The 27896-nt window shown below is 35.2% G+C and overlaps 2 protein-coding genes across 4 annotated transcripts in view; one reads left to right on the forward strand and one right to left on the reverse strand.

The window, feature by feature from the left end:
* Window positions 1-7083: 7083 nt before the first annotated feature.
* Window positions 7084-15479, forward strand: SLC19A3 (solute carrier family 19 member 3). The gene is made up of 5 exons (XM_081328256.1): window positions 7084-7242; window positions 9843-10662; window positions 12305-12497; window positions 13233-13374; window positions 14879-15479. The coding sequence occupies exons 1-5, from the start codon at window positions 7093-7095 to the stop codon at window positions 15038-15040; spliced, it is 1467 nt and encodes a 488-aa protein (XP_081184382.1). The 5' UTR covers window positions 7084-7092; the 3' UTR covers window positions 15041-15479.
* Window positions 15480-19070: 3591 nt separating this feature from the next.
* Window positions 19071-27896, reverse strand: part of AGFG1 (ArfGAP with FG repeats 1) — a 34054-nt gene continuing 25228 nt past the window's right edge. For all 3 annotated transcript variants that reach the window (XM_081328644.1, XM_081328643.1, XM_081328642.1), the window contains 4 exons: window positions 25705-25797; window positions 23494-23649; window positions 22180-22271; window positions 19071-21605 (listed from right to left, as the gene is read on the reverse strand). In XM_081328644.1, coding sequence (XP_081184770.1) covers window positions 21546-21605; window positions 22180-22271; window positions 23494-23649; window positions 25705-25797 — 401 coding nt within the window. In that variant the 3' untranslated portion in view covers window positions 19071-21545. The remainder of the gene's footprint in view (window positions 21606-22179; window positions 22272-23493; window positions 23650-25704; window positions 25798-27896) is intronic.

Below are 27896 nucleotides of genomic sequence, written 5' to 3' on the forward strand. Positions count from 1 at the left end.
AGATCCAGGTAAGTTGGTACAGCACTGTGAATCTAACATTGCACATATGGTTGGCAAATGTGAAACTTTAGAAATGAAAGATAATATCCTTTAAAATTCAGGAACTAAGTAGGAGATTACATGACAGATATAACATTAGAATCTCGCAGATACATAAACTATAAATATAGTTTTGAGGCTTTTTTAAAATGCTATTTTATAAATAAATAAATAAATAAATAAATAAATAAAAAGCAATGTTGTGCAAAAAAAATCACTCTGTAGTGATGCTGCCTTTTCCTAAATGGATTTTTTTGAGAAAGAAAAGTATTGCCATCAGGACCTTATGAACTTCTCTGAGTAGAGCTTAGCAGTTGTCCAAAACCTGACTGGGAAATATCCCAAGGGCAGATCCATTTTTTTTTGCTTCGTCAATGCCAGTATGGATCTGTTCCCACTCCCCACTGAGTGTAGAAACAGATGATGTCTTCCATCTATTTCCAGCCCCAAGGGAAGCATAAGGAAAGAGTAACTAAAGTCAGGAAAAAAGTAAATATCCTTCCTTCCTTCCTTCCTTCCTTCCTTCCTTCCTTCCTTCCTTCCTTCCTTCCTTCCTTCCATCCATCCATCCATCCAAACTCTGGGTGGCCCCCATCAACTTCCTATCTTCCAGGTCTTTCTACCAGAAATCTTATTGGATTATTTTGTTCTTCCCCTGCTCTTGCTTATCCTTTTCTGTCTGATCTTCCTCCTTCATCTTTGTATACTATTCCAGTTCAGGGACTCTTACTAACCCTGAAAAGTATGCACCAACCTGGAAGAAAAGTGCAACACTTCTTTCTCAATTCCTGCCTCAGTGTCCACAGTTTTCAATGCTAAGATGACTTCTTTTTAAATCCTGAATTGGGAGACAATCTTATGGCAACAGAAGAAAATGGAAAGACTCTATGGTCTAAAGTAGCCTGTGGATACGTTTCTACTCATCTTGATAGCTTGAAGCCTGTTTTCAGGGAGAATGCAAAGGAAAACAGAAATTAAAAACAAAACAAAAATGCTTTGTTTAAAATGATTGCAAGAAAGACTTCAATTAACCTGGTCTAGTTCTTAACTTTATCCCTGCTGAAAATAATCACTTTGGGCATTCCATCCTTGTCAACTTGCCACTAGACATGGGCAGTTTTTGTTCTCTTTCCAGAAACCACTTGTCCTTTTGTTTGGACACAGCACAGGTTACAGTGGTTGATTTCCTTTGTTACCAAGTGTGTGCCTTCTGGTCCTGTTAGACTTTTCAGCAGCCCTCAGAACCACTGACTCTGATATCCTTTTGAATTGGATGAAAGGTTGGGAATTGGGGAAAGAGTTTTACAGAATTTCCACTCCTCCAACAGGCCTTTGATGGATGTAGTTGTTTACTTGTAGAAAATTGCAAAGTTTAGTCCTCTCCCCAATACTTCCCACAGTGTTTGTGATATACAACATAGTTTTGTAGTAAATGCTGCTTACAGCCTATTGGCTTCAGATTGCTAGGTCATTCCTTGGCCTATGCTACTAATTCCAAGGCAATTTCATCAGCTCAAATGGTGTGCCATTTTCTTACAATAGCAAGAGAGAACAAAAGACAACAAACAATCTTCTTTCTATTTCAATTAACTGTAAACCTTGCTTTTAATGTTTCCTTTTGTTTGGTCCCCAAAATCATTTCATAGCTTTGCATTCTACTCTTCAATGCCATAGCATCTCCTTCTCACCATCCCTCAGTGAGACAGTGCCATAGCAACTAAAGTTCTCTAGACACTGACAATAAATTAACAGGTGGTCAGCAAAGCTCCAGAAATTCCTGAAAAGTTTCAGCATTGCTTCTATTTTGATTTAGTTAGAATAGAATATAACTATTGCAGTCATAGACCAGCAATAGACGTCACTTTTTACAATATATTAAAAAATAGTACTGACATTAATAGTAAATAATAACATCCCTGTTAAGAAAATACGTGTTCTCAAAATGTTAGGGTCACTCCCTAGTTTACGTGAGTGAAAAGCCGATAAATATGTGAGTAAATATAATGTTCCAAAAATTATTAGAGATATCTCCAAAAAATTGGCACAAGTTGACAGCTATAATTCTGTAACCAATTTTTTTCTTGTGGACATTGCAGCAACACAGAATTTTGCCACTGCATGCATGGTAGAAGGGTTTGAGTCCTGGAGGAGAAAGCCTACATAAAAATTGTCTGCTCTCCCTGGCAATCTCTCTAACAAGGGGAGAATATATGCTGACCTATAAACTCGGTATAACTCACAGTACAATAAAACTTGTGAAATATCTTCGACTTCTCCTTCAGCACATATACATACCTGTTCTACTATTGGTGTTCTCTTATACCTGTCCTGGAGGAATGCTGAGGGGAGAATGTTAAATCTGGCTCTGAAGAAAGCTATTCTTTTTTTGGGAAGGTCAGATCATTTAGATATCTTGCCAATTCCCACACACCCTGTTTAATTAGTTAAATAGTTACCAGAAATTTTCTTCCACATGATGCTCCACTTCTATATTTTTCTCATACCAGTAGTGGAATATGATTTCGCACGATTTGTTGGTGGTTTGAATAAATCAAGTAAATAATTTCTAGAAAATAGCTTAGCCATAAAAAGAGCTTCTGTAGCATTTCCACTAACATTTAGTTAATATTACATTCAGCTGCTTTATCACATGGACTTTGAAGCCTAAAATATAGCAACTGTGGATATCTCTGAGCATGATTATAAACATAACTTTGTCCTTTGTAATGAAAACAATTAACTGTTCTTTGATCAGAGATCAAGGCATCTGTCACTCCCTCCTCCACTTCCCTAACGTAGATTTTACTAAGTAAAAGTTAATGTGCCAACTACAAGTCTTCCTTGATGCTTACTAATTTAATTTTCTTGTCTTTTACAAAGGCCATTTTAAAAATCCACCTGGAGCTTCATGGACTGCACATGTGGTTGGTGACCTGAATGAATCATTTCACAATGGTGTAAAATGAATTGTCATCAGCAACATGAAGGTGGGTGAAACAGAGAGACATTGGGAGAGAAGTAAAGTTAGGAAGCAAGATTTTCTGCAGGTACAACTTGCCACTAATTTTTCTCTATCATCATTATCTTCCCTTACTTCGTATATCAGAAAAACTATGGTTAATCTGGGATATTATAATTTGCATTTTAATTACATATTACATAATTAAAGCATTTAAAATCCTTAAACTTAAAATAATTTGAAGAGTTAAAATAATATGAATATTTTGTTTGTATATTATATTCTAATTTAAAAATATATATTTATTTGGAAAGAACTGAAAATGTAAATTAAATTACATCGATTTATTTATTTATTTATTTATTTGACTTGTTTGCTACCCATTTCATCAAATTATAAGCCACAAGAGTCCAAGAGAACTATACAGATTCAATTGAAGCATGGCCAATTAGGGATCATTGGAGAGAAATGATGTTCATACACACACCTTGGTTCCCTTTAGGTTAATAAATGTAATACCATAATTCACTTTTTAAAATTCCTCCATAATTAATTCTTGGCATTTAATATAGCTAGCAAAAGGTGCCTCTATACGATCAACAAGAATAACATGAAGTATAATTAAATGTACACCATTCTCCATTCTCTTTCTAAAACCCAATGGTTCTTTCATTTAACATTAGATTTTGGATCTAGATACAAGAAACTCCAATGGTACTATGTGACTTCTTTTGGTGTCATATACAGGTAAGTGAATTTAAGCTTACTATTGAGTTGAATGTTTCATGAGTGTTTTAATTGCTCTGCAAACATTCTGCATGTTTTGGACAGAATTAGTTTGTAGCCCAACATTGTGTTTGCCAAATTAGTTACTCTTTCTAAAGCTCAAACGTGACCTCCTTCAAAGAATTATTTCACCAAATCTGTAACTTGTCTGATACTTTGAGTAAAGTAATGTTTCCAGTATGGCATAATTTGATTTCTTATTTCACTGTTCATTTTCACCTTTGATGATTTCAGGAATGAAGAAATACATTCAATAATCTTTCCTATATCTTTGCTTGCAATTTGTCTTTTGATGGCATAAATATTTTGCAATACTCTAAATGATCTATTTTTATTAAATAGATGAATAAAAACTAGTAAAACATTCCCCATGTTTTTGTTTTTACAAGAACTTTAAAACAGCTTAAATGTTACTTGTACAATAGTTTTTATTATCTTGAAAATTAGAGGCCAATGTCTTTGAAGGCAGAAAGTGCAATAAAGAAGATTGCTTATTTGCCTGCATTAATTTTTAACTAAAATAATTACAATTATTGGAGTGTAAGGGCTAGTTTTGCCTTTCCTTTGGCAGGTATAATGCAGTGCAGGTATAATGTAATGACAGGTATAAGTTGTTTACATGCAATTTCATGAAAAAATAAGCCCATGAGAGTAATGTGCTAAAAATTTCCTTTGTATGGATTTGACCTCATAGATGGGGTAGGGAATAAGACGGAGGAATTTTTGAAAAATGTCCTAAAATGATACGTTCTGTCTCTCTGCTTCTGAAAACGCTTTATAGTAGCTCCATTCTGGGTCACAGGACAACTGGTGGCGTTGTTCAACTGCCTCTCTCATATGGATGCACTGGTGGGGAATTTATTCTATATTTTTTTTCTCCACTGCCTCCCAGTGAGATTAGCCCATTTTTTTATTTTGATCTTCCATTTGTTGACTTCTCCTACCACACTAAATTTGACATCATTTCATATCCTACTGACCAATGAGACAGATAGAGTTCCAATACCATTTACATAGTTTCTTTGCAGGATTTTTGGAATGGAGAGTATAAAAATAATTGCCAGCTGGAAATGACAAAAAAAAGTCCAGTCTTTCCCTTCAAATTATGCTTCAAATTTCTGCATTGTACAGCAAAATGAAACGAAACATATAACAAAAATGATGGCATTAATGTTATTTGGAAGATTAAATAATTCAGCTGCCTTCTCCTACAATGAAACCTCATGCCTCATGCCTCTGATACTTTCTGACAAGACAAATAGCAAATCCATTTTTACTGTGAATCTATTCAAATTCACAGTTGCCTTTTCTATGGGTTGCTCCATAATGATGGATTTGAGGCCTGTTTCACATAGGACAGTACTCTGACTGCATTGTCTCCTTAAAAGGATGGAAGTCCTTAACTAGTTAGCTTAAATAACTTAATCTAATTAAGTTGTGAACTTAAATTAGAAAACCATTGGCAGTGTTTCTGTTTTATTTAAGGGGAGGATACATAAACAGGACCATATTTTCAAGGAGGTGGCAGCTTTAAAACGTGAAAAACTTGAATAACCACCATGATGCAAGGACGAACTTGAAGGGAAGTGCAGCAATGTAAAGCAAACTTTAAATTTGTTAAATAAAAAAGACAAATAATCAACAATTGGAAATGTCAGGAAGACAACTACAGAAAGTCTTGCCTCAAGCTGGATATTGAAACTTGAAAACCTAAGAAATTTATTGATGAGAAGGGTAATTATTTAAAGAGAAAACCCAAAGGCTTTTTCATTTGAGGAAAGCAGAGAACATGCTTACCATTTTGCAGCAACCTAAGGAAATGGAACACATAGCATGGTAAATATTTTTTTAAAAAAATATTTTACTTATATCCTGCTTATGATTTGAAGCTAAACCAATGTACCCAGCACTCCTATTTCTCTGCAACAACAGTTCTGAGGATACTTGGGCTGAGAGAATGATTGGCTCCTCGTGAACTTCTTTTGCTGATGCTGGTTTTTAAACTATAAATTTCCCTAACCTCCATGCTATACATTAACTCTAATGCTTCTGGGTATCTTTTCTTTCTCTTGTGCTTAAATATTGGAATATAATCCCATTGAGCTATGTGCATCTAGAATCCCTGCTCCCCAGAAAAGTGTACAGTCTATCTTTTAAAATGTTTAACAAAGAATTTAAGTAATATTTATTTTTATTACCTATTTACTACTAAAACTCTCCTGCTTGTCTCTGTGAAACTTTTAAGGTGAAACAGTGTACCATAGCGCAACCATTTCTGAATCAAGGCACTTCGAATGTTTTTTGCTCACCTCTGTCATTCTGTTTATCTGTTTAGGTAAGTAAATGTTGACTTATTACTGAAGTTTGTTTTCCACTACAGTACTTTTCTATTTCTGATATAAACTCTTGTTAGATGATCCTGGAACCATCTAGCTCTATGGTAAGAAAAATATAGTCAGCCAAAGCTTTAATGTTGTTGTGGAGAAGAAAGAGTATTAGATATGTTTGCTGCCTTGAGTTATTTGTAAAAAATAATAAAGCAGGATACAAATAAATAAAATGAAAATATTTTTCTTAAAATATGACCCAACGGGTCCCAGCGTTATCTAGTCTGAGATAACTATTTATTTGTACCCCACATTTATTATTTTAATAAGTAACTCAAGACAGTGAATATATCCAACACACCTTCCTTCTCCATTTTCCCCAAAACCACCCTGTGAAGTGAGTTGGATTGAGTGACTTACCCAAATTGATCCAGCTGATTAAGTAACTTCCTGTGCCTGAACTTAAGTTTGACTGTAACATATTTTCTTTTTTAAAAAATTAATGTTTATTTTGTAAACAATAAGCTCAGAAGAAATGTTTTCAAGTGTGAATTAACAAATAGAAGCTCCCTAAACTTTTGGCATACTATAATTTTGTAAACAATCTTTACTATCTTGCCCTGCATTGGGGACAGCAATTTTGATTGGGGAAATAAGGAAACATTAATCAAAGAAATGTGTAATTGTTCATTAGTTGTGATGTTACCCTGTGGGACATCCCACTGAAATGTTTCCCCCCCCCCTTTCTGAGCCTTGATAATAGTCTAACAAGCAGGTCAAATGAGTGCTAAAATGGGTTCTACTATGGAGCTATGTCTTTGTTTCCATGACTTTTATTATAGTTCCTCTATAATTTCTATTCTTCATCCTCTAAGAAAAACATCTCATTGTATATATTAGCAAAAGGCTTTTTAAAAAAATAAAAATAACATCAATATCTATTCTGTTTTTGTGCACTTTAATATTTTAGCTGAAAGAGCCATGGACTGTTGGCAGAAAGTACATCAGAGTGGGTGGATTTTTCCAACTCTGGTCCTTTGTATTTATGGCTTCTTTACCATGATGAGGCCATCTGAACCTTTCCTCACACCTTACCTCACTGGACCTGAAAAGAATCTGACTATTGATGAGGTAGAGAATATACTTTATCTGTGAGGGAATTTATTGGGCAAAAATAAGCTGCAGTTGGTGGAGGCCTTTCTGATTTTTTTTCTCCCCTAGATACTGGTTGAATTGCATGCATGTTAAATCCATGATTCAGCAGCACAAATAGCTACAGATATTTTACATTTCATCAATTTTACCACTTCTCCACAAACTGCACTGGTTATTGGTATTCTTCCAGGTGTAACTCAGAGTATTGATTGTCCTCTACCTTCATGTACTTCATATATTTCATGGCTGAAGGCCTCACTAGGACCACATTTCTTTTGTTGTTTCTGCCTGATCATCTGACTTCTGGATGACTTGGCTTACTCTAGTTTCCAAGCAATGTTATCTTATGGAATTACAATAATGCTTAAGTTTTGTGAACCTTTTTGAATTTTCAATATTGCCACGTAAATATTACCTAAAATATAAGTCCTAAATAAATCATAGATAAAAAGAACCCAATTAAACAAATGAATCAAAAACTTATGCTAGTTTGTTTAGTTATTGAAGAACATGATCCAAAGCTATGTATTGGTGTGTAGCAAAATCTCTAGGATTATCAATTCATTTAAAGGGGAAATTAGACTCAGTGGCGTAGCGTGGGGGGTGCAGGGGGGGCCGACCGCACCGGGCGCAACATCTGGGGGGGCGCGCTCACACTCGCAGCTCTCTGCCCCTGCCTGGCTCACTCACTCTCTCTCACTGCAGTGCTGGCTGTGCGAATCCAATCCGAGCCGCCGGGTCGCCACCCACTGTGGAGGGGGGGGGGTGCCAGGCGTGCGGTGCGGTTAGGGGGCGCAAATTACTTAGTTTAGTTTAGTTTAGTTTTTATTTGATTTGTATACCGCCCTTCTCCCTAGGGACTCAGGGCGGTTCACAGGGCATATATAAATAACGATACAAAAGTTAAAAAGAAATTAAACCAATGCCCAGTTAAAAAACAATAATACAATACTAAGAACACCAATTTAAAAAACCCATAATCCCCCATCAGGCCAGACCAGCTAATTCAAACAAGTGGGTCTTCAGGCCGCGACGGAAGGTTCGGAGGTCTGATGTCATCCGGAGCTCCACCGGCAGTTGGTTCCATAATGCCGGAGCGCCCACAGAGAAGGCCCTCCCCCTGGGGGCCACCAGTCGGCATTCTCTGATCGGTGGCACCCTGAGGAGGCCCTCTCTGTGGGCACGTACTGGGCGGAGGGAAGTTGACGCCGGCAGCAGGTGGTCCCTGAGGTAACCCGGACCCATGCCATGTAAGGACTTAAAGATCATAACCAAGACCTTGAACCTCACCCGGAAGACAACTGGTAGCCAATGCAGCTCGCGGAGCAAGGGTGTAACATGGGAGCACCGGGAAACTCCCAAGACAACTCTCGCAGCCGCATTCTGTACCAGTTGGAGCCTCCGAGTGGTCTTCAAGGGAAGCCCCATGTAGAGAGCATTACAGTAGTCCAGGCGAGAGGTCACGAGCGCATGAGTGACCGTACACAGGGCATCCCGGTCCAGATAGGGCCGCAACTGGCACACCAGGCGAACCGGGGCAAAAGCCCCCCTAGTCACGGCCACTATATGATCTTCCAGGGTAAGCCGTGAATCTAGGAGGACTCCCAAGTTGCGAGCCCTATCCACGGGGGGTAAGAGCTCACCCCCCATAGAAAGAGATGGAACATTTTGAATGTCCCGGGATGCCGGGATGTACAGCCACTCAGTCTTGTCAGGGTTGAGTTGAAGTCTGTTCCTCCCCATCCAGACCCGAACCGCCTCCAGGCAACGGGACATCACAGCGAGGGCATCACTGGGGTGGTTTGGGGTCGAAAGGAAAAGTTGGGTATCATCAGCATATTGATGATACCCAACTCCAAAACCACGAATGATCTCACCCAGCGGTTTCATGTAGATGTTGAACAGGAGAGGCGAGAGAACCGACCCCTGAGGAACTCCACAAACGAGAGACCTAGGGGCCGATCTCTGCCCCCCTGCCAACACCGACTGCGAGCGTCCCAGGAGATAGGAGGAGAACCACTGAAGAACTGTGCCTCCCACTCCCAATCCCCTGAGACGCCGCAGCAAGATACCTTGACCCGGGTGCTGACAACCCACGCTATGCCACTGATTAGACTCTAACTAGAGAAATTAGGTGTTTCACACTTTTAAGCACCACTGTAAAAGATTTTCCAAGGTAGTAGCTAAACCTGCCCTGTGGAACAATGTTCCTCCAGAGGACTTCATGACCCAACTCTATTGGGCTTTCATGAAGCCATAAAAACATTGCTTTTCTGATAGATCTAGGTACTGAGCCTTGGTGATGCCGTGGTTAGAATGGTTACTTCTGCTTATTGCCGGCTGCCAGCAGTTCGGCAGTTCGAATCTCACCAGCTCAAGGTTGACTCAGCCTTCCATCCTTCCAAGGTCTGTAAAATGAGGACTCAGATTGTTGGAGGCAATGTACTGACTCTGTAAACCTCTTAGAGAGGGCTGTTAAGCACTATGAAGCGGTGTATAAGTCTAAGTGCGATTGCTACAATTGTATGCATGCTTTATAGTTCTGCTTAATAGAATTTCTCCTCTTTGTCTTCTAGGTAACTCAGCATATTTTTCCAGTTTGGACATACTCCTACCTGGCCCTGCTCTTCCCTGTATTTCTGATTACAGATTATGCACGTTATAAACCTATAATTATTGTACAGGGGATTAGCTTAATTGTTACTTGGCTATTACTTTTATTTGCATCTGGCATATCAGCCATGCAGCTGGCAGAGTTTATGTATGGACTTGCAACAGCCACAGAGGTTGCCTATTATGCTTACATATATAGTGTTGTCAGTGCTGATTATTACCAGAAAGTGACAGGTTACTGCAGAAGTATCACTCTGGTGGCATCCACCATGGGATCTCTGCTTGGACAGCTTTTAGTTTCTTTAGGCCAGGTACGTTATTTTTATCTCAATGTCATAACTTTAGCTTCTGTGTCTATGGCATTTATATCTTCATTTTTTCTGCCCATGCCACAAAAAAGCATGTTCTTCCATAGAAAGTCTTCCCCAGAACATTTCATTGGATCAGTAGAGAAAGTTACAACACAAATTTCCAACCAACAAACCAATCAACAGGACAAAGAGATGACAATATCAGCAGTCAGCCCCCAGAATTTACCTGAACATGACTCATCCAAAATTAAAACCCTGAGTCATTTTCTCTCAATCCTAATACAGTTGTGTGTGGATCTGAAAGAATGTTATGCCACCAAAAAACTTCTTTACTGGTCAATGTGGTGGGCTTTAGCTACTGCAGGATTTAACCAAGTTTTGAATTATGTGCAAGTACTGTGGGATGATAAAGCACCTTCTCATAGTTCTGAAGTTTATAATGGAGCTGTTGAAGCCATAGCTACATTTCTGAGTAAGTAAGCTTAAAAATTATCTTATATATTATCCAACAATAAATGTTAAGTACAAGCAATTTAAACAATAAATTAATTGCAAAATCCCATGTATTCAAATATGTATGCATATTTTGATTTATATAAATTGTTATTTCAGTGGAGCTTATTGTAGAATATTACAATACAAGTAGTTCTCAGGTTATGACCATAATCGGAACATAACTTCTGTTGCTGAGCAGAGTGGTTGTTAAGTCAGTCGCTTCCAACTTTATTACGTTTTTTCACTGTGATCATTGAGTGAGTCACTCTGATATTAAGCAATTTCAGCTTCCCCCATTTACTTTCCTTGTGGGAAGCCCCCTGGGAAGGTCACAAATGCCAGTCATATGACCCTGGGATGCTGCTAACATCATTTTTATGAAAAAATGATTTTTAAAAAATGTTTACTTTTTGTTATATGAACAATTTTCTCATGTGATCAAAATGTGATATCATGCACCTCAAATTTTGACCAAATTACAAAATTGTTCATATAACAAAAACTACATAACCTCATGTTGAAAAACATTAAAGTTAAGCACAAATTAGAATGAAAATTCTTAAAAATCCTGAATGGATGGTTAAGAAATATGAAATATATAAAAAATAAATGATTATTTTCTATCTGGAATTTGTATTCTACAACCTCAAAAACCGATTCAACTTTAAAGCAGATATTACAATCAAATATAAGACAAGATGGAAAAAAATAATAAGGAATCTCTTAGAATCTCTGGGTAGAATTATACACTAAACAGGAAATGGTGTGGTCTGAAATGGATATTGCTGAATATCCATTTCTGTTGAAATGGATATTGAAATTCTTAGTTGCATCAGCAAAAGCAGAAATACCTCTTTTTGGTTTGTTTACATATTGTAGGCTGGACCACAGTGTCCTATTCTGATTACTACATAAAATGATTTCAAGTAAATTATATTTCAGAGAAAGGGTGAGGTTTGGAGACTTCGTATCTTATAAGGAATGATTGGCAAAATTTGGGCATATTTAATCTGGGATTGTAATTAATAAACAGGTAATCAGATAACCATCATAATATACCTGAATAATTATCACATAGCTGTACTCCCATTTGTACTGTTTGTCTGGGGAATAATAACAATAATACATCTCCCAGCAATTCTAGGAATTGCTAACTTAAATTAACTTAAATTAAATAAACTAGCAGGCTCAAATTTCAACCAGAGAGATTTAGACTAAAGTTCAGTTTTGTGGAGCAAGTCATCCAGTGATAGATTTTTTGCTAACTGTATAAATGATATTAATATACGGTAATATACTGATTTTATTACTGGTTGTTGTATTGTTGATATTTTAAGTTTTGCAAGAAATGACAAAGAAGTAAATAATACTTTAATGAGAGAATCATTATATTGAAGTTAAATGGGTGAATGATTAGGCCATCAAACTTTTATTAGCCCTTCAGCCTTATTGAACTATTACTTTGGAATTCTTCAAAAAATAGAATGTTCCTGTTGTCTGATTAAAGAAGCAATCAGGGTATCTTTACATGTTTAAATAAATAGGGAGTTGTTTATAAACAGTTTTCAGTACATGCTACAGTCCTTCAAAATGTGACAGATGAGTCCCTCTACTCCTAGGTTCAATAACATCACTAGCTGTGGGATATGTGAAACTGAACTGGGATCTAACTGGAGAACTGGCACTGGGAATCTTCTCAGCCCTGGATGCTACTTCACTTATTGTGATGCATTTTATCAAGAACATCTGGGTCTGCTATGCTAGCTATTTAGTGTTCAAAGCATGTTATATGTTCCTTATAACCATAGCCACGTAAGTAACTTTCAGTTACCAATGTTAATTTGCTACCATTTATAGTACATGTAGTTGGAGTTGGGAATAGAATATTATTGGTGGCTTATTTTATGTAAGAGCACAAGCTACAGAAGAAATGGAGAATTTATTTCCCTAGCATAGTGTTTTTCAACCTTGGCAACTTTAAGATCTGCAGACTTCAATGCCTAGAATTCCCCAGCCAGCATACTGCACTAGGTATGGAGGAGTTTCCCTTAAATGACCCTTAAAATGACACCTAAGAGGACTGAATTTGCTAGATTTTTATTACTTTTTAAATAATAAGTCAGGCAGCCAGGTATTATGCCAAAAATAGTTTTATCATCCTTTATTTTTAAGTGTATAGTTCTACTTTATAATAAAAAGGGATTGTCCAAAGTAGTGTTTCTCAATCTCAGCAACTTATCCTTAGCAATCTTAGTACACCTCCACTATTGCATCTTAATGCGCCAGGATAGGTTAGGCAATTACTCATAATTGCATTGTGCTGTGTGGGTGTGTGGGTATAATTTTACATTGCATTTGAAAAAATTAATTTATATTCTCCAAATTTTGCCACAGCTTAACAGTCTTTTGCAGTATTTCAATAAGTTAATATTATCTTGCAGAAATGATGTAGTTATACTCTTCCAAATTCTCATATGCAGGCAAATTATACTGAAACTTCATCTCTCAAAACCATGTTCAACATTCTAATCAAAGTTTGTATTTTAGATTCCAGATTGCTGTCAATCTCACCATGGAGCGCTATGCCTTGATGTTTGGCTTCAACAACTTTGTTGCATTGCTAATTCAAACTATACTGACTGTTATTGTAGTTGATTCAAAAGGTCTGGGGCTGGATATTGGGACTCAGGTAAGTTGGACAGGTAATATGGGCACTGTTACCGAATTAGTATTTCTGAAGACTTTCACATCATTTCAGAGACTACCTTCTGAAATGAATGGACTTGAAAATTTAAAACTAAATAGGGACAGATAGTCTTATGCAGCCAGGAACTGTACTTGTGTTTTGGAATGTTGATATTACTACAAAAACCAAGCCTATCAGTCAACATATTAATTTTTAATTTCTTACTAAAACAAGTGCATTATTACTCAGTTGTAAATCCTCACAAAGATTGAATAATCATAACAAAAACTAAATATGAGAAGGCAGAATAAAATTAATTATTCTGATGGAACTACAGGCCATACCTGGGTTAAAAATGAGATCCATTCCTAAGTCTGCCTTTAAGTCAAATTTGTATGTAAGTCAGAACTCATACTTACGGACAGACTGCCTATTAAACCCCTGAAAATTGGCTGTATATTAAAAATGCAGCTTCATGGGTTCATGAACACAGTGTGGCTTCAGTGGTTCTTCAGCTTGAGGAAAGAGAATGCTATCCACCATTTTCAGTAGTAGACAGCCCATTCACAAATATGAGTTGTTTGTAAGTGGCACGTTCTTAACATGGGGACTACCTATAATTGGAACCAGGAACTCTGTTGCTAACTGATAGTTATAAAGCACAACATATGAATGTCATTTGCAACCTCTTGCTACTTTCCTCATTGATTTTGCTTGTCAGAAGCCTCAGTGAAGTTGCAAATGACATCACATGATTGTGGGATGCTGTGATATCATAATTGTAAACCAGTTGCCAAGCACCCAGATTGCAATTATGAAACCACAGAGATGTTACAATCAACACAATAAGGGCCTGTCTTAAGTCTCCCTCATACAGTTGCTGAATGAGTAGACTTTAATTAAGAACTGCCTGTAAATGTAAGGAGCTGCTTAAATATTGCAAGATGATGTCTTGTAGAGTTCTGGAAAAGGAATAAATATGGAATCCTAGACCTGGGGTTGGTCACTGTTTCTTAGGTAACAATTTCTATTTTAAGGAATGCATTGCTTATAATTTGAAGAAGGCACTGTAACAGAAGGCATGTTTGTTGTATGCTTGGATAGTAAAATAGTTTTGTCCAAACACAAACCTGTGTATAAGACATTTCTGTAGCCTTTGGAATATGCTATGCTCTTTTCATACCATTTTTAAATGATTTTGACCCTTTAAAATGTAGATCTGAACTTTCATTTCTTGCTAATGCATATCACTTGATGTTCATTTTATAAATAGGTTTGTACTTATACCAGTTTAGCTAATCACATCAATGTACGTTCAGGAATCACATGGTTTGCAAAGACATTTGCTTAAGGTTATTACTATAGCCAAGGTTCCTGGGCTTCATCTTTTAACATTTAAAAAATGCTAGACATAATACTAATAGGCAAAATGGTTGAAAAATATTAAAATATAATAGTGGGGTTTTTCTGGGGAGAATAGCTTGATTCTTACTCTGCTTTATTGCAGTTCTTAATATATGGAAGCTACTTTGCAGTGATAGCTGGGATTTTTCTAAGCAGAAGCATTTACATTATAATCTCAACAAAATGTGAAAAGGAAAACCCTGCAGAAAATCTTCAAATGAAAGCACAATGGCAGAATACAGAGACTCATAGCACAAGAATGTAGCACCTTAAAAGTTGCCTTGAAGCCAAATTGAGCGATTTTTTATTTGAACAAATCAGTTCCTCAGTGACTTAAGTCACATTTGCACATAAAATTAACTTGTATATTCTCATGTGATTTTAAATTCCTTGGTTATGACATAACTGTATTAAAAGATCAGAATTCTCAAAGTGCCCAACCAGTTATATTTGAAACGAAAAGGAAATGTTGGTTACATATAATTGATTGGTGAATCATTTGTAATTGCCATTAAAATAGTTCTTTATACCACCATTTAATGAAAATTGAAAGTATTTTCCCTACATTTGGAGATCCATGCTGCTGCTAATTGTTTCTGGCTTCAGTTTAAGTTCTTGGTGTAACTTTTATAGTCCTCCAGTTATAGAAGAACTATAACTCCCACCATTGACAATTTTGGCTCATGCTGTTCAGATCTGTTATTCAGTGAGAATTGGAGAGCTACAGATATAGCCGTAGCTAAATCTGAATGGATCTTGAATGGACAAAAACTTCACTATCTGAAATGTTGCCTCATTACACACCTGACTGAGGCAAGGGATTTTGAAGATACCTCCAGCTGTGGACATTTTATGGAGCATGAAGTATAGCTTGGTGTTGTGTCCTCAACTATGGGCTACATTTCCTCCGGGATTTTTATTGGTCCTCACTCTTGTGAGGATTGATGTCCAGTCTAGGTTTCTGATGAATCTATGTTTTCATTGTTTTATATTGTTTCAAGTAAATTTTTCATTTTAAGTTTTGCAGAGAACTTTGTTCAGTAGGGATGTGCAGTTACTTTGAATGGTTCGTATCTGAACAGAAAAATTCATTTTGGAGTTTTTGGTCTATAGAATGAAAGAAGCTATTTTGATCTGGATAAAACTAAAACATGATTGCCCTAAAAATGAAGTGCTTAGAGAAGAGTAAAGGAAAGTTCAAGATGCAGGGTGGAAAGGATTGCTTGTTATTTGCATCTCTGTCAATAGTGATGGTGATGGAAGGCAACAGCAAGTTGAAAGGGAAGATGCCAGCTCCTCACATGGCAGGGGAGGTCAGCACAACGCCAGTGCCATAGACAACCCATTCTCATCTCTTTTTCAGAAGGCAGACACCAAGGAGCACTGAGGAGAGGGAAGGCAACAAAAATCAGAAGCGCACAGCTAGGGCGATTTGCTGCACTAGGAATTGCAGCAATATCCTTGTAAGGAATAGGCACACAGACAATGGCTGAGGAAAGAAAGGAAGGCCTGGTGGGTAATGCTATGTTGGGAACTTCAGGGATAATACTGCAGAACCTTTACAGCAGGGGTGTCAAACTGGCAGCTGGTTGCATCATGCTCGAGCAAAGCAAAAAAAGTTGCGATACATCTCATCACGAGTTTGACACCCCTGTTCTAGAGTGTGATGGTGTTTAGATTTTGTTCCATGTTCAGTCCTACCATTAGCTTTAGCCTTAAAACTTTTAAATAAAGATGGTAGTAAAAAAGTCATTTCAGTGGAATAAATTGTCTCCTTGGGGAGACATGTGCATGTGTCTTTTAAAGTCAGGATTATTTTGTATGCATGTACTATGCTAAGAAAAAAACGGAAATGTATTTATTTGTATCCCGCCTTTATTATTTTTGCTCAGTTAAGTGTTTTACAATAGCATTGTAATTCTGTTAAATTCTTAGTGATGGATAAGTGCACTGTGCTTATGGGGTCACCCCTGAGAATAATCTGAACATGTGGTTGGCCCTGGATAAAGCAGCTTGTATGGCAAGCAGTGCCTCCCAGGGCCCACAGAACCCTCATGTTGAAACTGACAAAAACCAATCTTTATATACATTGTCTCACTGAGCCTTCTCAACCTATTGGATGCTAGGAAAAATAATTAGAATTAAAGTTTATGTAGGGATTCACTTTTGGACTACTTTGTGCTTCATCTTTGGCATCACCCTGAAGGTTTGCTATTGATCAAACTGATATTCTCAAGAGCTGTCATCATTTTCGGACCATTTTTTGTTCCCATTATTCTTTTCATATTCTTCTCGAGTAATAAATAGGCCACTTTAACAGATTACACAGCCATTCATTGGCCATGTAGTTTTCTTATATATTTTTTAAAAGCACCAAACTGTAGAATATTTTCTATGAATTGCAGGATATGCGTGCATAGAAAAATCTAAAGATACCCTCACAGAAATAATTTTATCAGCTGTTGGTTATTTCTGAGCCTACTTCAAGATGCTTTTAAATGTATATAAAGCCTTAAGAGAGCTTAGGACAAAGTTTGCAGGATATCTTATTTAGTCTAATTTCCTGTCGAGTCTCAAGATCACTGAGCATTTTTTGTTCCTCCATGGATATAGTAAATTCATCCATAGTAAATTCTGCTTTTATAATTTCCTTGTTCTGGAATAAACTGCCACCAGAAATGAAACAATTCCCTCTCATTTAAAGTGGCAGGGAGGGGGGAGCTCAAAACATGCTTGTTTATACATGGTTTTTCATTATTTTGTTTCAAACATTTTAAATAGTTTAGATTTTTAATAATGTAGTTTGTTTTACTACTATGTAGTTTTAATTGTATTTACTAATTGCTTTGAGCACACAAATACTCAAAATAAATTAAAATAAAATAAAATGATGGCATTATTTTATTATGAGCATCAGGAAGAAAAAATCTTTGAAGTGCTGGGAAAAAGTCATCCATTATAAAAGATGGTGAGAAAATTAAAGTTTATAGATTATTGTATTGTTTGTTGTCCTGGGACATGATGCAATGAACACTATTAAATAGTAAATATTGTATAATGAATTTTCTATTTGTAATCTGCTTTCTTATTAAACATCAGTATTTTTAATTTTATGATAATAAAAACATTTAAAACACGGTATGTTCTCATATGGACTGATTCAAATACAAACCTAATACATAATGATCTGATAAAATAGATGGAATCCTAAATAAGGGCTGCACTTTCACTTTCCTTTTTCAAATTACTTTGCAAGAATTATTTATTTACTTGATTTATTTTATATAACTACCAGCTTATATAACTGACTCTAGGTGGCATAAAAAAAAGATTTTAAAATGATATAAAATAGAAAATGATGTTGGCAATATAGAAAGCAAGGGCCAAAATAGATACTTAATCCTTGCAGATCTTTATATCTGGAAAAAGTATTTCAAAACTGGGGAATTAACCTCAACCTAAAATAAGTAATCCCCACTGAACTCAACAGAATTTATAATACATTGCATAATATTTCATAAAGGTTATATAAAACCTAAAGCTAATAATAAAATGTATGCATTTGGAGAAAACGTAGGATCTGAAAGTATGTTTAAAACAACAGAATCCACTAAGGGATTTAAAATAACACATGGGGAATAGTGAGCGCATGCCACTATTTCGGAGATGAATTCCAAATTATATAGAAAAAAGATTCTTCCACTATGTTGAAAATGAGTTTTCACCATAGTGTAGATCATTTTCTAAGTATGAAAAAAAGATACTCTCACTAAATCACTTCAACCATGGATAATAAGGTTTTTTCAGCTAAATTTCTGGATATATTTTTTTACAACAACCCCAAATTTATCACATTGAAATGTATTTAATGTAGCTATTCAGGTAAAATCTTCAATAAGACACAGTTGATTTTTTAAAAATAGGCACACAGTACTGGAAATGCAAGGTTTCCAGTAGCAAAGCCAAGCCCAATTAAAACTTAATTAATACAATTGCCCAGTCACCAATTTGAATATCAGAACATATTGCCTCCAATATTTAAATATTATCTAAATATAGCAGCACAGAGTATAGGATTTCCGAAAAACTCATCTGATCCAACAGCCAAAATTATATTAGTAATTTTTTTGCAAAAATTCTTTGTGCCCATTAAGATGTGCATCCATTAGATTCCAATTGGTTGGACATGTTTTACTAGGGAGCTCAATGAGGATGAGTATTGTACTGTTATCTCCATTTATTCATCTGCCACTATGAATTCCAGGATTCTCTCTATCGAACAGTACTATGCCAACTGGTGCTTGCAGTTACATGCTGCAAGGCTGCTTTATTCATAATACACACATATTGAATTTCAATTTAAAAAAAACAGTTGTTCAATGTAAATATTACTCAGAAAATGAAAATAATTTCTAGAAAAAGCATAGAAAAGTCTTATCATCTGAAACAAAAATTCAACATGAGGATTATACTAAGTTCAACAGTAAAAATTCCACCTTATCCTTAAGCATTGATACAATGATTTTTTAAAACTTTGAAATGAAAAGTAGCAAAGAAGGAAAATTCTTGCTCTTAAAAATTCAAGGCATCTAAGTGAATGCATTATATTCCCATTCCGCACCCCAACAAACAGCAGTCAAGAGGGTAGAAACACAGTACCAAGAATGAGTTAAAAACATTTTCCTACAGAATTATTGTTCCATTAAAAAGCTGATGCTCTTCAGTTTTTTAAAAAAAACTGTGACTCTTTGCTGACTCTTATGCCACATTCTGTATACAGGTGTAGTTTTAATTGCAATTTCAAGGATTTTCTCACCCAAATTCCTGCAATTAATGTATGTATGCATGCATGAAGATGACATATTTTTTCATGATTTAAAATGACTAGAAAGCTCTTAACTTGACTCCATTCATCTTTTCATCAAGATGCACTCACTGAAACTGAGACAAATGTTGTATACACTGGAACACACAAAATGGCCTTTTGGGGCCGTAACCCAATTCAACATCACCACAGGTTAGCAAATTTCTAAACAAAATATCGTGTTTGTTTTTAAGCTATCTCGCTCAAAAAGGCTACAGAAAATCCAGAAATCCACTAACCTGGTAATTCCAGACAGAAACTAGTAATTTACCAAACATTCTCTTTATCCCAATTTCCATTTTCCTATTAAATATCTTAGAGGAAACTTTTTGATAAATCCTTTACTTTACAGTACTTTACATTCTACCCAAAGTATATTATATGTAGGGATGTACTATTTCAATATCCCAAATAGTCTTGTCCACTAGCAAGGATATCAAGTACTATTTTTATATTCCAAATTAATGCCAATAACAATCTGAAGCAATGTGTTTAAATTCCACAAAGAGAACACCTTCCCCTCCCCATTAATCAACCTACTTGAGAGAAATTCAGATCTTTTCTGTATTCATTCACCCTGGTACATGAATCATCTTTGTTCAAATTTTCAGGTCACTCAACTTTATGAAGTAATGGCATGCCACAGTATTACACTGCGTGTGGATTTATATTTGTCACCATAACATAATTGCATATAAAATTTGTATTTCTATTGACAAACATCAAATATTTGAGTTACAAATTATCTAAAATGTATAGAAACATTGCTCTATCAGCTTTCATCAATAAATGCTAAATACACTGCCATGGCATTTACCTTGCAAATAACTACTGAACAATAATTCTACTGGTAAGGAGCACAATATTCATTCAAAATCCATAGTATGCATATCCATACCGAAGCTAAAGTTTGGTTTTATTAAGTATTTGCTGGCTGTTTGGTTTCAATAAAGCTGCAAAATCAATCTTACCAACTTGTTTTAACTAATAAGAATCAGCAATTACTGCAAGTTGAAATGAAGAAACATTTAAACAACAAATGAAATGAAAATATTCTCTACTAATTTTAAATTAGATTTGTTAGACAGTTTTCAAAATAAAGGCATTTTCATATTTTACTGACTGATCAGTAGTTACATTCCTATTGTTAACAGGATGTACTGTTAACAGTTTGCAACCTTACTGAAACAGCCAAGGATATAATGCAATTTCAAAATTTTGTCAATGATTTTGAAAATTAACAAAATTGGTTAGTGCAAATGCTGACAACAACAAACTTTTTTAATATTTATTTTTTCCACCTGCAATCTGTAGCAAAACATGATCAGCTTTATTATGCAGACAAGTATCCCTCCACATTATATAGAATTTAGGCATGTATAAATAGAAGAGCTCTTCAGGGAAGGAAAAAAAACACTTCAAGAAATGAATAAAACTTCAGTTCTGAATTCATAAATCTCAACAAGCAATGTTAAATGATATAGGCCATTCATTCCAAGATATATGACAGCACCTTAAACTGGCTGATCTATTTCTCCCAGTAACATTTTTCACATAACAGTGTGTTAAAAGTTACAAATACTGATATGCACAAATAACTAATTCCTAAGAGAAAAATATGTACAATACTGCAGCATAATGAATGATATCTGCAATAACTTATTAGCCAATTTTAATATACATGATACTATTAACATTCTCCTGCCATTGCACAAGAAAGGATGTTACCACAGTCCCATGTTTTGTACATCACCTGGTGTTCCTTGGTTTTAATACACAATGCAGACTTTTTTCCCCTGAAAGACTTATTTTGTGTTTAAAGCTAAGGTCAGTGAAACAAGACAACAGTGCAAGAGGCATAGAGATGTTATGTGATCACATAGAGTTCTTTTAAGTGTCTGTAAGGCTATAAGAAAGGATTAGTTGATGAGCTTCCTGTTGGAAAAGGCCCCGTTACTGCTCCTGCCTAAAAGAAGAAAAGAGAGAAATCTCACAAAAAATAATTACACATGTATCGTGACAAAAAGTTCAAATGTAAATTATATGAATAGTTGTAAGAGTTTGAGCAATTCAGCAAACAAATAATGTTTTAATGGTAGTGCTTTTATTCCTGCTGTGCGTGTGTGTATGTATGTGTGTGTGTATAATTTCAAAATATGAACTATATTTCTGTACAGCTATCAAAATCAATTTTTTCTCAATATATGACTTTTTACAGTGCTTATTCTCTCTACTCTCAAGATTGATGAACATTGTCTCTTTAAATTATTACATTAACAATTTAAAATCATATTTATATAATTTAACATTCAGTTTTTAGATGATGCAATTTTTCAATTTCAATCAAATGAGGACCATATTACACACAATAAAATTAAATAAAAGATTAAATATAAGTAATCTAAAATATCCCACAGAAAGTTGTATGTTTAGGATTTGAGGGTGTTTTTTTTGGTAATTTTGTTTTTGGTATCCTTTTAAGGGCAAGATATGTATATGAATTAAAAGACCCATAAATCTAACCCATAGTATTCACTTACCATAAAAGGATTACTGGAGACTCCAACAGCTGTAACTTGCCCAAATGGGGTTACTACTGATTTTCCTTGTCCAAACGCAGCAAAACCAGTACCTTTGCAATAAAATTCCAAGTTACCTCTAGACCAGATGTCAAGTATCACATTATGCATATACTCCATTCCCAAAAATCAGTCCCTTAATCACTGAATCAAATATTTTATTCCAATCAAAATGTTATCCCATATATTAATATATATTAAAAGTAAATTGAAAATGGAATTACATAGTCGACTTGCACCATTCATTTCGTTACAACATTGAAAAAAGTGACTGTTTGTTTTTCACATGACTGAAAATATAATTTATTTATTTAGTTATTTATTTAGTTATATTTATATACCGCCCTATTCCCTGAGGACTCAGGGCGGTTTACAGGGAATTAAAAATCCAGAATACAAAAATTAAGAACCAAATTAAAAAATATTAAATTGACCCTGTAGTCGATTAAAAAGAACCCCAAATTAAAATTTCTCCTCAGTCTGGGCCCGAGAGCTCGAAGAGCCAGGTCTTCAGGCCCCGGCGGAATGATCGGAGGTCGGGAGCAGTCCTCAGCTCCACCGGCTGGACCAAATATGATTCTGGCCATCTGTTCTAACTCTCCTAAATTCAATCAAGTTGACAGGTCTTTTTTGTGATAGCCCCCCCCCCCTTTGAATACATTTTCCCTACTTGCATTTTGGTAAACTTTTAAGACCAAAGTACGGTTTTGTTATTATAGTTTTTATTTAATTATACTTTAGTGCTGATGTTTTTAAGCTTTGTGTACAATCCCAAAGCTGGTATGACTGTGTGGCTCACAAGTGCTTAAATAAATAAAAATAAATATTATGCATATAGTTTGATCAGGTGTCTCCATACAGGTAGTTCTTGTTTTATGACAATTGAGCTTAAACTTTCTGTTGCTAAGTGAGACAGTTTTGAAGTGAGTTTTGCCCCATTTTACAACTTTTCCTGCCATAGTTGTTAAGTGAATCACCGCTGTTGTTAGTAACACTTTGCTTGTCAGAAATTGGGAAAAGGTGATCACATGACCCCGGGACACTGCAACCATCATAAATATGAGTCAGTTGCCAAGCATCTAAATTTTGATCACATGACCATGGGGAAGCTGCAATGGTTGCAAGTATGAAAAACAGTCGTAAGTCACTTTTTTAGTGCTGTTGTAACTTCAAACAATCACTAAATAAACTGTTATAAATTATAAACCTGGAAAATGAATTGTTTTAAAATAACCACTGTATTCTTGAAACGAAATGTAGTATGCAAGCATTTACCATTAGGTTGCTGAGTGAAAGCAGCCTGAGGAAAAGCTGCCTGAGCTGGGAATGCAGGCTGCTGGAAGTTACCACTAAAACTAGTAGGAAGACTGTATGAGGCAGTTGTTCCAAATCCTGCAGGCATACTCATGGAGGCTGTGCCAAATGTTGTTGCTGATGGAAGAAACAATAGCAGTCAATTATTTGTGTTCAACTTTTATTAATATGTCATACTAAAAAGCGTTTGAACAGAATTCTTTGTGCAGCAGCCAGCCACATGGCTAGCCTTAAAACCATTAAACTTCTAGATTTTATTGACATATAACCAAAACTTGTCTGGACTGCTCCTTTAACTTAATGTATCATTTGCCACTACGTCATTGAAGGTATTTTCATTTTTGGGAAATAGGAAGGCTACATAACACTAGTTTTTGATGTTTTTAATAGAGAATAATTAAAGAACAGAGAAAATTTCTAGAGCATCATGAAATCATGTAACTCATTAAAGAAAAAGCAATTTGACAATAATTTACCTTATAAAAGTTAGAACTCTGTAGAAATTCTAACAAACTGCTTCAGCTGCAAACTAAATTCTCTTTGGATCACAGCATTGACCAAGAACCATGTTCCACTTTAACAGACTATATCAATAAATATTCATTCTTAAAACTGCAACTAACACTTTTTTTTCTTGAAAGGTAGAAATGAAAGAAAATTGTTCATGAATCACTTTCTTGAATTTTGGATTGAGTATGTAAAGGATATTATCTAATTATTGCATATGAACAATTTTAAATTTTGCAGTTCTGTGTTTCCATATAAAAAATATGTTGTAGAGATCTGGCATAACTTTATCAATACATCCATCAATCAATAGTTATGGCTAGCCAAGAAAGACATGATGAAAGCGCTTATTGTGGAATAAATAGGCACACAAATATAAAAAAGACAAGATACAGATAGAAGACCAACAAAGCTTACACAAGCCATTATTAGCAGGGAAGATAACTAAGTGTACTTGCTAATACAGCAAAACCAAACACATTGTGACAAGCCACAATGGTTTGACATCATTAGTATCACTAAAGGTATTAGGAGTACAAGCTTCAAAACTTATTTTAAACTTTCTACATATGTGACCATGGAGGTAAAATGTAGCAACTTTAGCACAATTAATTGAGAGCAAGTCCCAATGAAATTAATGGCACATATTTCTGAAAACACGTGCTTAGGACAGAGGTGTTAAATTTACAATAAGTAATGTGTTAATGCATATCTAAAGTCAATCACCATCCATGCCCACTCCATTTCATGATATGGAAGGAAGGTTGAAAAAGTTGTACATGCAAAGGAACTTGTAACTGCAGTAAGCTTTCACAAGCAAATAAAAAATTAGCCACCTGAAATTTGTATAAAATGTGGCCACCTACCAAAGTGAGCCTGAGGAAATATATGAGAGTGAATTGCTCCTGAAAGGCCTTATGAGAAGTCACAGAGAGACCAGATATTGTCAATTTATTTATAAACAATTTATGCAGTTGATAACACATAATCACTTTATCAAAACTTCATGAATTTGTTTTGAAGTTATTTCCCAAAACATTGAAACAGATGTTTTAACCAGCACAAGTTAATTCCTTCAGTGTAGAGATTATATTAGCTTTACAACACATAAGTGCCCCCCAAAATCAAAGAATATCAGTTAAATATGTAAAAAAAAATAAAACAAAGTATTTTACAAGAGTATTTTTTTTTAATCCCATTTATATCCTGCCCTTCTCCGAAGACTCAGGGTGGCTTACAATCTAAGCACAATCAATGTGCTTAGCAATAGCCTTCATTCTATGTATATGCCTGCTTATTAGGGCTTTCAGGGGGGCCCCAAGCAGCATTATTACAAAGTCAGCTTATTGTGCCCAACAATCTGGGTCCTCATTTAGTAGCATAAGTACCTGATTTACAAACATCTTATTAAATAGATTTAACCTTCAAAAAGCAATTAAAGGGATTTAGTTAATCTATGCATATTGCTTATTCATAACTGGTCAACCCAAAATAACACTCATGAGATTTCATAACTAATTTCACATGTACATCTTTAGTACAAAGTTATATTTACCACATGTATATATAGGCATCTTCAACAAATACCACAAAGCTATAAATGTGTACCTGTTAAAAACAACTAAAATTGCTATCAAACATAACTATAGATATATTTTTCCTAACCTGCTGCTCCTCGGCTGGTGGTTTGGAATGGATTTGTTGGTGCTGCTACTGCAGCTACAGGTGCAGCCACAAATGGATTTGTGGATGGTGTTGCTGAAAAATGAAGCACTGGCATTGAGAAAAGGATATGTTTTTACAGAATTGCTTATATAAACAACATGGCAAATCAGTTCTAAGTTATCTTTTAATCAATGAGGTAATATATTCATAGTCTGCTTAATACACCAACTTAGACCCAAGACTGTTACCTGTGCAACAAAGAAATTGGAATTAACTATAGTTTTGTATTTTATCTGAATTAGGATCTCATAGTTATCAGTTGTGAAAGAAATCAAATCATTACTTGCAGGAGCTGCAGAATACAAAAGTTCATCTCTTAGTCTACAAAGATTAAATCATCATTACAAATTGCCCATTTTCTTTTTCTTTTTTAATTTTTATTAAATTTTAAAAACATGAATAAAAGTAAACAAGGAGGAATAACAAAATAAAAAAGAATCAGAAAGCAAAATAAAAGTTCAAAACAAAGGAAAAAAGAATGAATCTGGCTTCTGGCTTTCTTTCGTAGATATAGATAAAAAATACATCTGACTCTTAGTTTAAAATTAGCAATAGTCTCATTATTTCTAAAAATCAAAATTAGATTTCTCTTAGTTTCTCTCACAAAGTCCAAAAGTAGCTTCATTAATCATCCCTGTCTTTTAAAATACAACCAAATTCCTCTTCATCCATGCCTCATCCATTTTCTATACACTTATCTTTAAATCTACAACTTCCTTATTAATGAGTAAAGATCCAATAAAAATTGACAAAAATACCTAATAACATATAGCCCCCTTTTCATTTAGTTTACGTTCTTCCATTGCCCACTTATCAATTAAACATTACCAAAAAAACCCTTTATTAGGTATCAAAAACTAATCCATTACTCCATTAGATATTTCCAAAAAACCCACTATCCAATCCAGATAACCATTTCAACATCACCAGATATAAGGACTCATCATTTAACCATTTTTTTGTTAGTTGCGAAGTCGTGTCCGACCCATTGCGACCCTATGGACAATGTTCCTCCAGGCCTTCCTGTCCTCTACCATCTTCTGGAGTCCATTTAAGCTCACGCCTACTGCTTCAGTAACTCCATCCAGCCACCTCATTCTCTGTCGTCCCCTTCTTCTCTTGCCCTCAATCTTTCCCAGCATTAGGCTCTTCTCCAGTGAGTCCTTCCTTCTCATTAGATGGCCAAAGTATTTGAGTTTTAGCTTCAGGATCTGGCCTTCATTTAACCATAACCATATATAAAACCAAGTTTATATATTTTTCCTTCTTTCTCTCAAACATGCTTAAATTCCATAAATAAAATTCTAACTCCTGATTTCTTCTGGTATCTTTTCTTCTTCTCCCTGAAATTATTTCAAATTCTATTTCTAGCTTCCATGAAGTAACTCCAATAAATCTTATATTTCAAATTGAAAGCATAACCCCGATGTTCCAACAATCGGGCCTGGACTGACTGTAGTTTTAAATTTGGTTTTACTGGGTATATTGTTATGTATTTACTTCATTGTTTAATTCTTTTTTAAATTGTGTATTTTATGTTTATAACTTTTTATTGTTGTGAGCCGCCCTGAGTCCTTAGGGAGAAGGGCGGCATATAAATTTAATAAATTCAAATTCAAATTCTGTTGTTCTGTTTTCAGTCTTTCAAAAATAAAGTTCTTTCTATTTGAGTATTTTAAGCTCTTTAATTTCCAATTTTTTGTAAGCCCGAAAAGTATAAATTTCCAATGTTTCAATCTAACTGTAGCGCCAGTAATAGTCACCCAAATGAAGTACTAAATCTATTCCAAAAATTAAGTCTCTCCGTAACTGCAAAAATTAATAAATCCCAAAAGTGATTTAGAAATTAGCTTGATTTAGTGATTCAGCTTCACAGCAGTGTGAACTTGATGAAGATCCTATCTCCTATTATTCAACTCACAAGTCAATCAAAGAAACAATTCACTCTCAAGGAGTGACAATCCAGAGGACAAATGGGCCAACTTCTGGTGGTTTTCTCCTTCAATCTGGAAGAAAAAAGAAGGCCCTCCTGCTGTGCAGTAAATAAATCTATGACCTTGTCTCCAAGAGTGTTGGAAACAATAAACTGCCATTCTCCCACCAGAAGTCTCTCCATTTTGTTTCTTATATAA

The sequence above is a fragment of the Vipera berus genome (assembly GCF_964194415.1).
Source record: "Vipera berus genome assembly, chromosome: 5".
Classification (NCBI taxonomy): Eukaryota; Metazoa; Chordata; class Lepidosauria; order Squamata; family Viperidae; genus Vipera; species Vipera berus.

Coding starts and splice junctions, on each gene's coding strand:
- SLC19A3 (XM_081328256.1), top strand. CDS start 7,093: ATGGACTGTTGGCAGAAAGTACATCAGAGTGGGTGGATTTTTCCAACT. Junction 10,663..12,304: donor AGCCATAGCTACATTTCTGA/GTAAGTAAGCTT, acceptor CTCTACTCCTAG/GTTCAATAACATCACTAGCT. Junction 12,498..13,232: donor TTCCTTATAACCATAGCCAC/GTAAGTAACTTT, acceptor TTTGTATTTTAG/ATTCCAGATTGCTGTCAATC.